Here is a 17,195-nt window from a genome sequence, read left to right on the forward strand (position 1 = left end):
ATTCATTTTTAATATTGATTTTTCTTATTTAAATTTAGTATATTCATGACAATTTTAATTATAATAAAAGATTAAATTAAAATATATATAAGGTATATTTTAATGTAGCACTAATAATTACGTTTAAGTTTATTAGTCTATGCAATCTTGATTGAGTACATGATTTAAACACAGATTTTAACACTGTAATCTTGTCTATAACATACCACATTTACCTAATCGATCCATCAAATTATACGAACCCAACTGATCGACATCGACACACTTTATTAAATTACGAAAAGCATAAAGTTTTCTGAATCTAATGAGCAGTAACTTTTAACGTAAGCGACTTATTAAACCATGACTTCCAACGGCCGGAACTCTTCTTTGTTATCTCCGCCACGTCATCATTCCGGCGATCATCAGTTTTCTTGCATAACATAAAGTTCCTTACTCCATACGATCCAATCATCGCCCATGGACTCAAAGCTGCATGCATTAAGACAATAAACCAATTATTATTATATATTTTTTTAAAGAACAATATTTTTAATTTATTTATGGACCATAATATTTTCATTAATTTTTAGCAAGGTTAAACTATAGTATTTTATATAGTTTAGTTATGTGTATTTAATTTATTTTTATTAATTACTACCTCCGTCTCATTCCAATAGGCTAGTATTCCATTTTGGGTTGTCCCATTCTGATAGTCCACTTCCATAAATAGAAAGGAAAGATGATATTTCATTGGTGGATTTGGAGAGAGAAGAAATTTCATTGGTGGAGAAATGAAGTTAGTGGGATTTCCTAAAACTGCGTGTTTTTTGTCTGTGGACTATTGGAATGAGACGGAAGTAGTATTTATAATAAAATAAAGTAAAAATTCTAACCACGATCTTCAACGGTGTGGGCTTTTCAAAAAAAAATTTGCTTTTAAAAGAAAATCTCCAATGGTGTCGTTGATATACATAAAATGTTGTACTCTGTATAATTTAATAACTTTCACTCAAAGAGTCGATACGTATTAAGTTGAATATAACTATTATATATAATAATATTTTTTTTTTTTTTTTTTTTTTTTTTTTTGGGTATATTAAGACTCAAAGAGTCGATACGTATCAAGTTGAATATAACTATTATATATAATAATTTTTTTTTTTGGCATATTAATGACAAATGGCGTCATTGATATACATAAAAATATTCTATAATTTAATAACAGTCACTTAAAATGTTGAAATATAATTGCTATGTATAATATTTTTATGTATATAGATGACAAAGAACTGTCGTTAAAAAATCCATACAAAAATTTGAAACTATTATGCGTTATGTTTTAATCAGAGGTACTTGATTTTTCTCTGTTGACTATGAGTGTGTGATTGATCGATATTACTTTTTCAGAATTTTTTTAACGAGTGTAACATGTTTAAAAGTGTTTTCCAATTTAATAAACCCTCGGTCTAAAAATAATAATTAACCTTTGTGTATAACACTTTATTATAGCGTGTTAATGACTGGCTTTCGTTAAAAAAAATATGCATTTTTATTTTATTTTATATATAATTATAAAGAGTTTGTCCAACTTGTGTAGTAAGAAACATACCTTCGGATCCAACAACCGGAGTGTACAAAAAGAAATCACCAAGCTTATTTCCAAGAACCGGAAGACGACCCTCACGTGCGTACGATTTAAGAGCGGTTTCGATAACATTAACCACCATGGCTTTCTCATTAACCACTAACCGCATGGGTCCCGCACTTCCAACCACATTTATCTTAATCAGAATCCGATTACCACCCGCAACCTGATTATCTTTTTTCTTCTTAATTAACGGCAACATTGTTTTATCTTATGTCTGTAACGTTTTTTCTTCTTAATCAAACAATGTAATTAATTAAACAAAAAGGCGGGAGGAGTTCAGGGAACGCCGGAACTCCTTGCTGAATAAGAAATATGAAGAGACCATTAACTGTAGTATCAACCTTTCTAGCATTAACAAATAAACCTATGGCTGATTTGTATGGAGATGAATAATGAAAATGTTTTAAAGATCATTTGTATCGAATATGAAATTGGATATATAGTAGAGAATGTAGTAATGTGTGGTATTAATGGTGTGTAGAGTAGTGACGAAATTTGCCGAAAATTTCGTACCACGTTTTGATGAAATAAGTAGTTCTCTGTCTTAGTTGTCAAATTCTGGTAGATTTTGTGTAAATTCATTTTTTTTGTTTTTTTGTTGAATAAAATAAAAAATACATTCAACTAATTTAATGTTTATCTTGTAGACTTGTAGTCAATAAATTTATTTAGTACGGAGTAACTTTTTTTTTTCTTCATAAATGCATGCATGCAAAATTTAATTTCGGTGTTTGTCTTTTAACCAATTATTATTTATTAAGTTCAATTTACCTATATAATTTATAACTGTGAATTTTCAAGATAGAATAGTGGTTCGACCATATAACATATTAATGTAATGTTCGAGGTTCAAACATCCTCACAATAGATTCGGTTTAAAAATCTCTAATAACATATTTGAGTTCGACTGTAAAAGATGTGTTTTTTTCCTATAAGGAAACGAATGATTGTTTTTTTTATGACCGGAAAATATTATTAAACTTGCAGGACGTTAGATAATTACAAAAAGCTTAGAGAGTTACATATCCAAACAATCAAGTTAACCTTAGCCTTTAGCTTTTTTATATCTAGCTAACACCCATTTGAATGAAGATAATACAATGTTGTCTAGTAGATGGCTTTTCCTCATCTTTGTAGGATTGAATATCACTTCATTTTGGAACCTCTGTAACGACCTTAGAGTTGGAAAGCATATACTTCAAGGCAGGGTCGGTTCGAGCCTGAGAATTTGGATGTCCAGTACGATATGGTCAAAAATATCCCCCTATCAAAATTAAATATCAGACCACAATATTCAAGCTAGACGATTTTTTCCTCACGCCGATTACTTATTAAAATAAATAGATTTCAAGTTTTGTAGAATCACATAAAATGATGTCTACATGTATATTTTGATGCAAAATTTTTAACATTTTATCATAATCTACGTTAGATAAAAGCATATTTTAAATAATTAAAACTGATAACCCGTTTAGCAGTTGTTGACTCATTTTCTTATATATTTATATATTCTTTTTAAAATAAACTGAGACTACTAAAATTGTTGCCTTTAAAATAAAGCTGTTGTACTTACTCGTAATCTACCTACGTATGTTATATTTAAAAGTTACTACAGTACGTATTTAATTAATTTTTTATTAGTTTTTGCAATAAAAATCAATACGTATCTTATTATACTTCACGAATAAACTTCAAAAGTTAAATGACAAGTATAAAATATAATTTTAAAGTTGCGAGGGTTAATTGTATATTGGTACAAGACCAAGGGACTATTAATAGAATTGTCTAGAAGGAAACTATGGACAGAGAAAGTCAGTCTTCTTGTTCGTGGAATCCTGCAAATCTTATTCATTCTTCATAACTTCAAGATCTAACTATATAAACATACCCAATACACAAGGTACCATGTAATCGTTTGATGCCCCCTTTTGTATGATGCCCGGTGCTGTCGCACATCCCGCACGACATCAAGCCCAGCCTTGCTTCAAGGATGAAGTTTTTTTTCGGGCAGAGAGAAGTTAGCATAATCTAATGCCAAAAATTATTAAAACAACTCTAACGAAAGATAGAAATGCCAATGTAGCTAGAAACGTAGGACCACACTTGAATATCAGTCTCATAACTGAAGAAGGGGTGATGGATATCCCCGTTTTCTTAAATGCTTAAATCGCACAATAGTTTTTGAATGTGAACGCCTCTGCTCGAAAGATTACATGTAACCATGATAACATTGTTACGAAATCGCCAGATATAGAAGTGTACTTTAGGGGGCAAGCTTTGCTCCAATAGGCAGGATGAATACCCTTTTGGTCATGATCCAAGCTGCTGATACGAAAATCACTAGCCGAGTAGCAAGCAGAATTAGTTAAGAAACATACTCGTCTGTCACACTCATATGTTAAAACAATGTTGGTAATAGAAACGATCAGATTATTCAGTTTTTCCATCTCTGCACCATCACGAATGGTACGACACCAATGAAAGGACCCAAAATTTTGAGGCATATGGTCAGCCATACAGCAAGTCTTGTCATTTTCTAAAGCGTACCGGCAAGGAAAAGTGGTGCAAAAAGTCATATAGTCACACCATATGTTATGTCGAAAGGAAGTGTTGACGCCATTTCCGATCATGATCTTGAGGGTGTCATTTAAGTGCGCATGCTCTTAATGGAATTTGGCAAGGCACTAATTAATTTGAACCCAAGTGCCACCGATCGATGGCTTGATGCTCGACAACAGACCATCCGGTTTTGTCCCGCCCGTATATGGCTTGAATAATTTTAACCCACATAGCGTTTTGCAAGTAAGATACTGCCATCTTCACTTATATAGAAGTGAGGTGTTAAGAGAAACTAAGCTTATGAGACCAAGACCGTCTTTTCTATTTTTTCATGATATCACTACCGCCCCATAAGAATTTAGCACGGCATGATTCAAGGCAAATGATGAACCCATTGGAAGCTTTGGAAATAGAGAAGTAGAAGGTCCCGAGCGCACCCAAAAATGATTTTCCAAGTGTAAGACGAGCACCATACGATAAAATATTGGTTTTCCATTGAGCCATACTTGTCGCCAAAAATAGGATTCTAACTAGCACAATGTCGCATATACTTCGATCTGGGATTTCTAGGTAAATAAAAGGCAAAGTCACTGGTTTGTAGCTTGAAGCGAGCTTTGAGTCCTTCATCATTAATACCAACTCCATAATGGTTTGTTTTCTGAAGGTTTATTTTGTTGCCTGCAACCAAGGAAAAATTAAGAATACTGATTAAATTATGCGAGTTAGCGTCACTCCACTTCCTGACGAAAAGCGCATCATTTTCAAAGAAATAATGCGATGCAAGAACATTACAAGAATCCTTGCAATTTGAATGCCAATATCAGATTAGCAGCAATTGCATAGGATATTGCGGCATGTAAACTTTCCATGCCAGTAATAAAAAGGAAGGGAGAAAGAGGGTCTCCTTGACTAAGGCTTCTTCCGATTTTAAACTTGTGACGACCTGAAAATTTCCGACCAAATTTAAACTTAATCTTTATATGATTTCGGCACGATAAGCAAAGTCTGTAAAGTAAGTCTCAAAATTTTTGAACTATTTATATGGATTCAGTTAACCTTTGACTATTTCCCGACGATTCACGAACAACTATATATATATATATATATATATATATATATATATATATATATATATATATATATATATATATATATATATATATATATATATTAATTTGAAATATAAATTGAAATATTATATGTTGTTATTATTAAAATTAAATATGTAAAATAAAATAATATATGATGTAAATGTAATGAGAAATATTATACATGAATATTAATTGTAAATACATAAGATTAAATATTAAATTTATTCATTTGAAAATATATATTTAATATATTTAGTTACATAATAAAACCTGATATTAAAATATATTTATATATACATATAGTATATTGAAAATAAATGATTTCGAGCTTAAATAGTAAACGTCAGTAACACTCGGTTGGCATCTCGATAGTGTTCACATAGATATAATACATATATATGAAGGATTAAAATAAAAGTTGAACTGTAAATCGATTACGAAGATTATAGATTTGATAAAAATATTTTTTACCTTTTTAGTTTGAGTCTTAGTACTCCGTACATATTAATTTGAACAGAAAACAAATAATTAACGAACCTTTTTGGATCAGGTTTCAAACAGTTAATGATTAAAATAATTAAACCTATTTAAGCTAAAAATTTAGGATTTTTAGGAACACTTTTATACGTTAACTGTTTAGCAATGGACCACGATATAGCACTCAGTGATAGAATAGTAAACTAATAATCCAGGCGGCTGCACTATTTTATTTCTTTTAACTTTTGTTGATTACTACATTTATTATTATAGTATATTATTAATATTATTATATTATATATGTCTGATATCAATTGGTCATCCGTGAATGTAATAGACATATATTACTGTACATGAGTGAGTGCTTTTTATGATTCAAACTACCTTTATCTCTATATATACATATACATAAAATAGAGTTAGAGATATTAACACAAACATTCACTCATCACCCCCATTCTTCACCATTACCCTACACCATCTCATGAGATCACTCACCGGCTATCACCTCTACACCATCTTTCCACCACCGAAGGATCACCTCCACCGGAGAACCACCACAACCCGGCCACCTTCACCCACTTCACACTCATTGAACCATCACCCTATAACCTTCCATCATCACTCCAAACTGCATATTTTTCGTTTACTTTATACTTGATCAAACCTACTGCTGCAGCTACGATTGATACTACAACAATGAACTACCATTCCTGTTGTTCGACGGGTTAAAAACCCAACCCATAAATCACCATCTCAACCTTTTTGTTGCCTGCAAATCGAAGTATAACTACTACTAATGCTGCTGTGTCTGTTTTCCTGTCGAACTCTAAACCAAAACCAAAAACCATTGTTGTTAACGATGATGTACTGCTACTGCTTCGAAGATTGATGCTGCTCGAACTGTTGCTCGTAGGTTACTGTTCCGATCAAGAGTTGCTGCTATTCTCTTTCTTCTCTGTATCTGATCAGCTGAAAAACTACCACCGCAAACCCTCACAAACTGCTATTCGATCTTGTTTAACTGCAACAGCTGTTGTAATTTCTTTTCTGTTTCTGTTCACCACCCCCATCGCCACCCTAGCTGCTGTATCCGTTCTTGTTTTATGTTCAAACAGTTATAAATCGAAACCCATTTCCTTGCTCCTGTTACGAGAACCTGCAACTAAAAAAAAAAGAATATTGATGATGAAAACAGTGGACGATGATAGTGATGATATGTAATGAAAATGATGGCGAAGCTTGAAGATGATGGGATGATTCGATTATGGTGAGGATCGATGGTGATGAAAAGATATCGAATGATGTTATGATAATGGCGATTTAATATTGATGATGATGATGATATCAATTAAGATGATTGATAATGATCCGTTAAGATGATGATGATTATGAAAAGTGATGGTAAAGAGATGACGATGTTATAGTTGTTGATGATAAAGATTGTATGATGATGATGACGATAGGGTACGAGTTAAAATAATTAAACGCAAGGATTAAATCAAAAACGAACTAGCGATTAAGTGGTTGGGTGTGTTTGTCTGTAACGAGAGGTTGCGGGTTCGAGCCCGGGCAGTGGCGTATATTTTTTTTAAGCTTGTCTTCAAAGGTTCGTGAATCCGAGGCCAACCCTACATTGTTCAGTTTCGTCGTATGCATATTTTACTACAAAATATCTTATCGTGAGTTTTATTTGCTCCCTTTTTAAATGCTTTTGCAATATATATTTTTGGGACTGAGAATACATGCGCTGCTTTTATAAATATTTTACGAAATAGACACAAGTAATTGAAACTACATTCTATGGTTGAATTATCGAAATCGAATATGCCCCTTTTTAGTCTGGTAATCTAAGAATTAGGGAACTGGCCCCTAATTGACGCGAATCCTAAAGATAGATCTATGGGCACTAACAAGCCCCAGTCAGAGAATTTGAACATCTTTAGTACTTCGAATTTATCATGTCTGAAGGGAGTCCCGGAATGATGGGGATATTCTATATGCATCTTGTTAAGGTCGATTACCAGGTGTTCACCATATGAATGATTTTTATCTCTATGTATGGGATGTATATTTATGAGAAATGGAAATGAAAATCGTGTGGTCTATTAAAAATGATGGAAATGAATATTGATGTTATACTAATGAACTCTCCAACCTTTTGGTTGACACTTTAAAACATGTTTATTCTCAGGATTGAAAGAAATCTTCCGCTGTGCATTTGCTCATTTTAAAGATATTACTGGGAGTCATTCATGGCATATTTCAAAAGACGTTGCATTCAAGTCGTTGAATTCATCAAGATTATTATTAAGTCATTTATAGTTTGGATATATTATGAAATGGTATGCATACCTGTCAACTTTCGATGAAATGAAAGTTGTCTTTTAAAAACTAATGCAATGTTTGTAAAATGTATCATATAGAGGTCAGAACCTCGCAATGTAACCAATTGATATGAGTCATTTATAATCGATATGAACGGGTCGTTAAAGAACTCTTTCGAGGGGCACCATTCATAAGAAGCGGCGTAAATTAGAAATTTAGGCACACTTTGATCTAGAGCATCTAGCTGTGGCCAAATCCAAAGATCTAGTTCACAATTAACGGCATCCTTTCTTCTTTTTGCGTTTACACCACTTAAATATCTAGTTCACAATTAAAGGCCCGTCAAAAATTTGACGTCTTTAATAAAACGCGATTGTTCCTCGCTAACATAAAACGACCCGCCAAGTACACTTGATGACACCGTCACTTGGTCCCACAGCTTGATCATAACTCTATATGAATTTTCATAAATAACATTGCATTCATTGAATAAAATTGATTACCTCAAAAGGAAAATCTAAATCATTTGTAAGTCTAGAAAACCAAACCAAATGTATAAAAAGCGTTGACCAAAAGAAGTCAACAACTACCCACAATGTAAATGTATTTAAAGTAGAATGCAATGTTTAATGTTTAAATCAAAATCTGCAACAGACAATGCAGACTCCCTAAGCACAGCAGAAGCAATCAATCATGAACCTGAGAATAAAACATGAGAGTAAACTGTCAATAAAAATGTTGAGTGAATTATAGGTATAATATTGCAAACAATATTTAATTTAAACCATAAAAAATTATGTTTGAAAACATAATGACTCATTTTGGACAACAAAATTATATGCTCGTAAATATATAAAACATTATTCCATTAACCCGTGAGCCACCTGGTAATCATTTAACAACTCCATACCCTTAACAAAAACCAATATAAAAATATACACCAAACAGGTGTATCTTCCAAAATACGAAGTACTAATACATTTCGTCTATAACTGCTAGCGCGACTAGCACGAAATGGATATGTCAGACCCGATAGATCTATCCATAGGATTCGCGTTCACCAGTAGAAACCAGTGATTACAATTATCAGATTAGGGAATATTTTCGTTCGACTCACAATGAATAATTTAAACCAATTTCCACTTGTGTCCAATATGTAAAATAAATTGCATGTATTCTCATCCCAAAAGATTTAAAATAGAAAAATGGCACTATAACTCACCTTAAAGTAAATGAAGCAACAACACAGTAATGCGAACAGAAATTGGTAAAGTGATCAAGAATGACCACAACGTCGACCTATAAATAAAGCAGGTCAATATAAATAACTAACTTAGGTCAAGTCTTAGTATATGATAGTTATAGTACGTGTTGCAAATAAGCATAGAACAACACTCGGTATGTTTCGGTATGATCAGGACAGCGTATAACACGTATTTTCTATTTTTAGCAGGTTTCCATTTTTAGAAAGTTTCTATTTTTAGAAAGTTTCTATTTTTGAAAAGTTTCTATTTTTAGAAAGTTTTTATCTTAGAAAAGTTTCCTTAATTGTAAAAGTCAACAAAAGTCAACTGAAAGTCAAAGTCAACCGAAAGTCAACTCAAAAGTCAACCTTGGTCAAACTTAGTCAACATTGAAATTCAAAGTGTAAATGATATTAATAATATAAGTTATAATGTTATTTAAATTCATACTTGTAAAATCATGTCATATCATAAGTTTAATTAAATTAAATTGAATTATCAAGTTAACATAAGTTTAAATGATATAATTAATATAACATAAGTATTTAATTAATTAATAAAATATTAATCATAACATAAGTATTATTAATTAATAATAAATTTTTAATCATATCATAAGTATTATTAATTAATAATGAATTATTAATCATATCATAAGTATTTTAATATAATTATTAAACCTTAAGTATTTAATAATTAAATTATAATTAAATAATAACTAAGCCTTATAATAAATAAATAAATAAATAATTAATCTTTATTATAAGTCTTGATATAATAATCTCATAACATAAGTTTAATGCTTAGAATAAGTATTTTTTGTTAATAATAAAAGTATTATTAACCATAAGTTTAATTATAAGAATAATTAAATCATAATATAATTATTAAATGATATAATAAATATATATCATAAGTCTTAATTAAGAATAATTACTTTTATATCATAAGTAATTTAATTATAATGCAAATCATTATTTATAACCTAAGTTTAAATTTTATAACCATAAGTTTAATTAAAAGTTCGCCGGGTCATAATGTGACGCCCCGTACAAAACCATCGTGTACGGTTCATCAACAACAGAATCATTACAAGGTCAAACACTATATGCTGTTTGAAAACCAGTTTTGCATTCATAAAAGGATAGCGTTTTACAAAAGATAACGTGCTTCCTATGTATAGAAGCGTTAACATAAGTATGTGACCCAAAGGTCGTTACAAAGCCATTGTTTGAAAATAACATAAGTTACGAATGCAAAATAGAAGTTTCATGATTGAGACATCTCTAAGTAATGCAGCGGAAATCTAACACAGCAGGTCCATAACAGCAAGTCTATAACACCAAGACAGCAAGTCTAACAGCGGAAGCAACAATGTCTAAGCACCTGAGAAATACAGCTTAAAAGTCAACACGAATGTTGGTCAGCTATAGTTTGTTTGTAATCAGTAAAGTAATGTAGACCACGAGATTTCAGTGCTTCAACCAGCAGTTTAAATCAGTATGAAAAGTATATGCTTAACCGTGGGTACCTGGTAACTAGACTTAATGTATGTATATCACCCCCTAAAAGTGCACTTGGCGAGTGCGTTTGTCCTCGAAGTATTAAACACCCGTTGTCTGCTAGCGCGACTAGCCCGAGTGGGGTTGTCAAACCCAATGGATCCATATCTAAGATTCGCGTTCACGGTTAGGAAACCAATGATTAAACGTTACCAAGCTAAGGGGAATCTTTGTGCCGTTTTGTAACCCACACATATATAAAGTTTAAGTACTCGTGTCTAGTATGTAAAACATAAAAAGCGCATGTATTCTCAGTCCCAAAAATAGTAAAAATAGTAAAGGGATGCTATAACTCACAGTGAATAAGCAGTAAAAGTTGATATGAAACGTATGCAAGTAGTAAGTCGGTCCGAAAGGTCGTCAACCTAAGTTAAAGGTCACTAGGTCAGTATGTTGTCCCCAAAAGTTTAAAAGTGCATAAATTAAGTTTAAGTGTCATCATCATCATCATCATCATCATCATTCATCAAAGCTAAAGTAAGTTTAGAGATCGAAACAATAGGCTGAATTTGGACAGCTGTTACAACCTCTATACAAATCGAAAAGACGTGTAGTCAGTGGCCAAGGCTCCGTATGTGAGTCCTCTAACAGCTGACCAATTTTCAGAACCTAACTCGTCTTCGTTTGACCGTGGCGACAGTTTAAGTGCGAGTAGGTCAGAAATTTCAGCACGACGTTACAAAGGCGTAGTGATTTTCGGAAGGCTATAAATCCTAAACCGTATATCGGATTTAGGTGAGTCTTAAACGAAAAGTCATCTACTAGAAACGAACTATCTGAAAATCATTTTTACAGAAGCCCAAAGTGTCTGATCAGACCCTGAAAAACAGTACACAAGTGCTCCGGTGGGATTCTTGGTGATTGATGCTCATCACGGTTCTCATCCTTGATGCGTGTAAGCTTCAAGTGTACAACTCTTTGATATTTTAGCATTACTTTGAGTAAGTTTCAACCATCAACACATAACTAAGAGCAAAAGCTATCATTCTACAAGTTTTGAACATCAAGGTTGCCTCTTTATTGCATAAACCCAATAAAGCTTCAACCTTTGTCCTTTTTACACAAGTTTATGCATCTTCAACATATGAGATGATGAAGACTTAATCCTTATCATCACAACAATCACAAAAAGGTTCCAAGTAAGTGAGATCTATAATAATAACTTAGATCTCAAGTATTAAGAAAACCCTACGCTAGAAAGCTTGGATCTTTACAAGATTAATGTGACCATAAGCTAGAAAGCTAAGATCTAATGAAAGTAATGAGACCATAAGCTAAAAAGCTAAGATCTTTAACAAAATAATGAAACCCTAAGCAAGAAAGCTTGGATCTTTAATGTTCTTGAAGATCCTTAAAGCAAAAGGCTAGATCTTCAAGTTACATGAAGATCATAAACACAAGTTTTGATCTTTATAACAAATAAAAGAATCATAAGCTAGAAAACCTAGATCTAACAAGTAAATGAAGATTCAAAGCTAGAAAGCTTGAATCTTTAATGTTCTTGAAGGATTCAAACACAAGTTTGAATCTACAAGACATAACAAGATCAAAAAGCTAAAAAGCTAGATCCTTGCATGATGATGATGATGTCGACATTTAGAAGAGAAGAAGAAGAAGAAGAAAATTTAAAACTTACACTTTTTAGAGTGAGAAAGACTAGAGAGAGAATTAGAGAGTAAGTGTGTGTAATTTGTGAATGAGATCAAGTGTAAAATGGGTGAGGTTTGAGTGGTATTTATAGGGAAAAAGGGGTGCTTGGCCGTGGATTTAGGGGGGACAAGGGGGAGACAACTTTTGCTTTTTAGTTAATGGTTGTCTAAAGTTGGTGCTTATGTTGGGATCCCATGCAACAATTGTGATTATGGTTAACAAAAATGCTAGTATGTTCCCTCTAATAAATGGGTTTTTGTCTTGCATTTATATGGGTCATAAACTTATTAAAATGGGGCTAATTAAATAGTCCATTTGCTAGAGTAAGGTGGGCTAAAGTCCAACAAGGTAGAAAGTCCAACAAGACTAACTAGTGTGCTCTAGTAAATTACTAAGCGTAATTATGCATCCAAAAACCCAAGTAATTGTTATTATAAAATAACAATTAGTATTACGTAGTCATAATATTCCGATCATGACGAAAGTTAAACGTGTACCAAGTACATAGCTCATTTCGAACGTCAAGTGACACCAACGGTCGTAAAAGCATTCGGGGATCAAGTTAAGTGATTACACACTTAATAGCACGTTGTAAGATATTAATGAAAGTAATTAATCATTAAATAAGATCCCAGAGCATAAACTAGTTCAATACGCACATATACGCGGTTTCGTGAAAGCACAAAGCACAAAAGCAAGTCGAAAAAGCCGGGTCGTTACATTACCCACCTGTTAAAGAAAATTTCGTCCCGAAATTTTGAGGAGTGACCAACAATGGTACCGTATTCGAATAAGAAGGAGCGTATCAAAGTTTCGAGAGTCTCGTGGGCTCAGAAGTGAACTATTTACCTTGAAAGGTACTTGGGCGTATGAAAGTAAGAATAGGTATATGCCATTAATTAAGTCTCTTGTCCTAAGAGATCAACAGTTTGGTTTCATTTCTTGCTAACACGAATATGTCATCCGAATATATACCCACAAAAGGAAAGATGATGTCTTTAGCCTTACAAGCATCTTCAGTAGGCTGGATGCATGAAATGCATCATGAATGTTACCAAACTCATCTAAAACATCGAGCGCTTATGTCGCAATACCAAGCTGACAGGTAGAATGGAAAACATGGTGATCACAACCATGCGATTTGATGTCTGGATTATGTTAGCCATGGATTTTAATAACCCCTGGATTTCGGAAGGAGACCATAGGCATAAAGAACCTGATATTTAAGAACATTTCATTTGACTAAAATGAATTGAAATTTTAGCTGAAAGTGACTAATCGGACTTATATGTAATGCAAGCCTTAATTATTTATAGTGTCTTTAGGACGGTCTGAACGAACGATGAAGGATATCACCCAGTTTACCATACTGCAGGTGAACTTATCCTTGGACGGAATGAAAGCACAGTTCCATAATGTAACTTTATCCTTTCAGTTACATGTTGAAGTTAGGGTTAACATTAACTAGAACAACATATAGTTGTAACCAACGAAGGAAGGAATATGTAGAGTAACCACATCAGTGTCGTAGATGTTTTAAGCAGTCCCCTTCCAAGAGGATAACAAGATTCATAGATTCCTAAAGTATTTTACATTACATTTCTGAAAGAAAATCTCACGTAAGGTGTGATCTTTGAACCAGGGTGAACTCTTCGAGCGGTTCGTTCTGAATTTATCCTTATACTTAAGGGGATGCGCGGATGAGAAGATATGTGAACTCTCGGTTCTAAGGAATGGTTTACTCTAAGTGAGAAGAATCTCCAAAAATGATTTCTTGTATCTCAATATACTGATTCATATAGATGATGTTTACGAGGGTGTTGCGATTAGCCGTGAAATATTGAGAGTAGAAACCCGCCTAGTGCCTTTTCTATGATAGGGTGACCACTGAGTGTTTCCCAGAATAAGATCCCAGAGCACTCGGGGATCAACGGTCAAGTGACACCAACGGTCGTAAAAGCATTCGGGGATCAAGTTAAGTGATTACACACTTAATAGCACGTTGTAAGATATTAATGAAAGTAATTAATCATTAAATAAGATCCCAGAGCACAAACTATCTCAGTATGCACATATACGCAGTTTCGTGAAAGCACAAAGCACAAAGCACAAAGCACAAAAGCAAGTCGAAAAAGCCAGGTCGTTACACATAACTTGAGCCTCAGGTGTCGGTTTTCGACAAATTTTATATATATCCTCGTCTAATCAACCAACCCGACATATTAGTGCACTCAAAAACACCGTAAGACCTGTTCATAAGTCGTGACATACAGCCATGAACCAAACATTGCTTTTAATATGTTTCAAAAACTTGTTTTAGCCATTCCGGGTGATCCATGGCTCGAATTTCGATGAACCGAACATGAATGTTCATCCAATCATCAATACTAACCCAATGGTACACCCTAAAGGCTCCAAAATGGTCACAAAGTTGGACCCCAACTGATCATACAAGCTTTTACATTTTAATTTCAACAAAACCTTAAAACAAGCATAATTTATGATCCGAAACTCGAAACAACATGAATCCAAAGCCTAAAATTATTGTCTTGATGAGAGAAACTCATATAAACACTTTATTTAACCAAAAACATCTGTTAAGTATTCTGATTTTAATAAAAAGTCTGATGTCCACAATTGATCAAACCGAAAACATACATAAACGAACATTTCTACGCGTCAAATCATCAATACAATAATACACAAGTACTATAACATCATCATACATACAAAATCAATAAAAATAAATAAAAATTGAAAAGTTAGGGTTTATGATTATACCCTAATCAAAGAACAAGTTGTATGAGCTTGTAGATCTTGAAATGGAGAACCCGATGAGATAAAAAGCCCTAAATCTTCAAGTATAAAATTGTTGAAGATGATGATGATATTGGTGATGGTGGTGAATGACCATGGGAGGAAGAAAAGGAGAGAAAAATGATTTTTAGGTTAAATAAAATGTAGTAGTGTAAAGGGGTGTAAGTATCATGATTAGGTTAATATTTAGCAAGTTGTCAAAACCACCCCCTCATGGGATTTCAGCTAAAATAGAGAGGAGGATGGTATCCTCTTAGCCCATTATGAAGTGATGTGTGGTAACTTGTGGCTCGAAAGCCCGAATGGATCCCGATTCGCGAAAACACGGCCATGCGATTGATTATTCGGGAAGAACACGCACTCGCGACAAATATAATATAGAAATATTTTATAATCTCATATGATATAGAAATATCATAAATAAAATAATCCGAATTCGAAAATCGTAAAAGTCTGATCGTTGGTTTGAAAACCAAAACGATTCACCGGATAGAAATCCAAGATACACAGCAACGTACAATTCTAAATACGAACACATATATTCATATAACATATGATAAGGGATATATTATTATTAAAATAATAATATAAGTCATAGAAATGACGTGGCATGAATACCATTATACAGAAGTTAAATATAGACGGTAAAGAATAACGGAAAAAGTAGGGTCGTTACAGCACCCACCCGTTAAAGAAATTTCGTCCTGAAATTTGACGAATGACCATCAACGGTGCCGGACATGAGAAAAAATGAGGGTATCCATGTCCCAAGGGAATTTTGTGCTCAAAAGTGAGCTATTTACCTTGAAAGGTACTCGGGCATATAAAAGTAAGAATAGGTATATGCCATTAATTAAGTCTCTTGATCTTAAGATCAACAAATTGATTTCGTTTCTTGCTAACAAGAACATGTCATCTGAATATATTTCCACAAAAGGGATGATGATTGATAATGCTAAAAACGAACATATATTTCATAGCATTATTCCCCAAGAAAGACAAGATTTTAGTTGGTATTGTTCGATTTACAAGCAATATTCGTTTAAATATTAAAAAGTGAAGACAAAAGGCAGATTCGACAAATTGAAGACAAAAAGGTCCAAAGAGCTAAAAAGTACAAGATACAACTAAAAAGGTTCAAAATATTGATGAGGAACGTCTCAAAATGACGAGAGTACAAGTTACAAGACGCAAAGTACACGATATAAAATAATACGCGAAGACGTCCGAAAATCCGGAACCGGGACCTGAGCCAAGAAGAAACGCCCGACGCAACGGACCAAAAATATCTAGTCTACTATGCACAAGAATATAATATAATATATATATATAATTATATATAATTATATATTATATATATTATTATTATTATATTACGTCGGCAAGAAGAAAACAAAGCAATTTGGCTGGATCCAGGGTGGCCATGCGACTCGCATGGCCAGAGGCACAAATCCATGCGAGTCGCATGGAGTGCAAATGTTGGTCAGGTCCTATATAAAGCCAGTTTTCTGCCGAGTTTGATACATATAATTTAATCTCTCTCAATATATACGATATATATATATATATAATTTATATTTTAATTTTAATTTTAATTTTAATTCTAATAATAAGGGTATGTTAGCGAATGTTGTAAGGGTGTAAGTCGAAATTCTGTCCGTGTAACGCTACGCTATTTTTAATCATTGTAAGTTATGTTCAACCTTTTTATATTAATGTCTCGTAGCTAAGTTATTATTATGCTTATTTAAAACGAAGTAATCATGATGTTGGGCTAATTACTAAAATTGGGTAATTGGGCTTTGTACCATAATTGGGGTTTGGACAAAAGAACGAC

The 17,195-nt window shown here is 33.0% G+C and overlaps 1 protein-coding gene across 1 annotated transcript; it reads right to left on the minus strand.

Moving 5' to 3' along the window:
• Positions 1-301: 301 nt before the first annotated feature.
• Positions 302-1,829, minus strand: LOC139849675 (uncharacterized protein At4g22758-like). Its single transcript, XM_071839306.1, has 2 exons — positions 1,592-1,829; positions 302-471 (listed from the first exon to the last, which is right to left on the minus strand). Exons 1-2 carry the CDS (start codon positions 1,827-1,829, stop codon positions 302-304), a joined length of 408 nt encoding a protein of 135 aa, XP_071695407.1.
• Between the last annotated feature and the right edge of the window lie 15,366 nt (positions 1,830-17,195).

The sequence above is a fragment of the Rutidosis leptorrhynchoides genome, chromosome 5, assembly GCF_046630445.1.
Source record: "Rutidosis leptorrhynchoides isolate AG116_Rl617_1_P2 chromosome 5, CSIRO_AGI_Rlap_v1, whole genome shotgun sequence".
Lineage (NCBI taxonomy): Eukaryota > Viridiplantae > Streptophyta > Magnoliopsida > Asterales > Asteraceae > Rutidosis > Rutidosis leptorrhynchoides.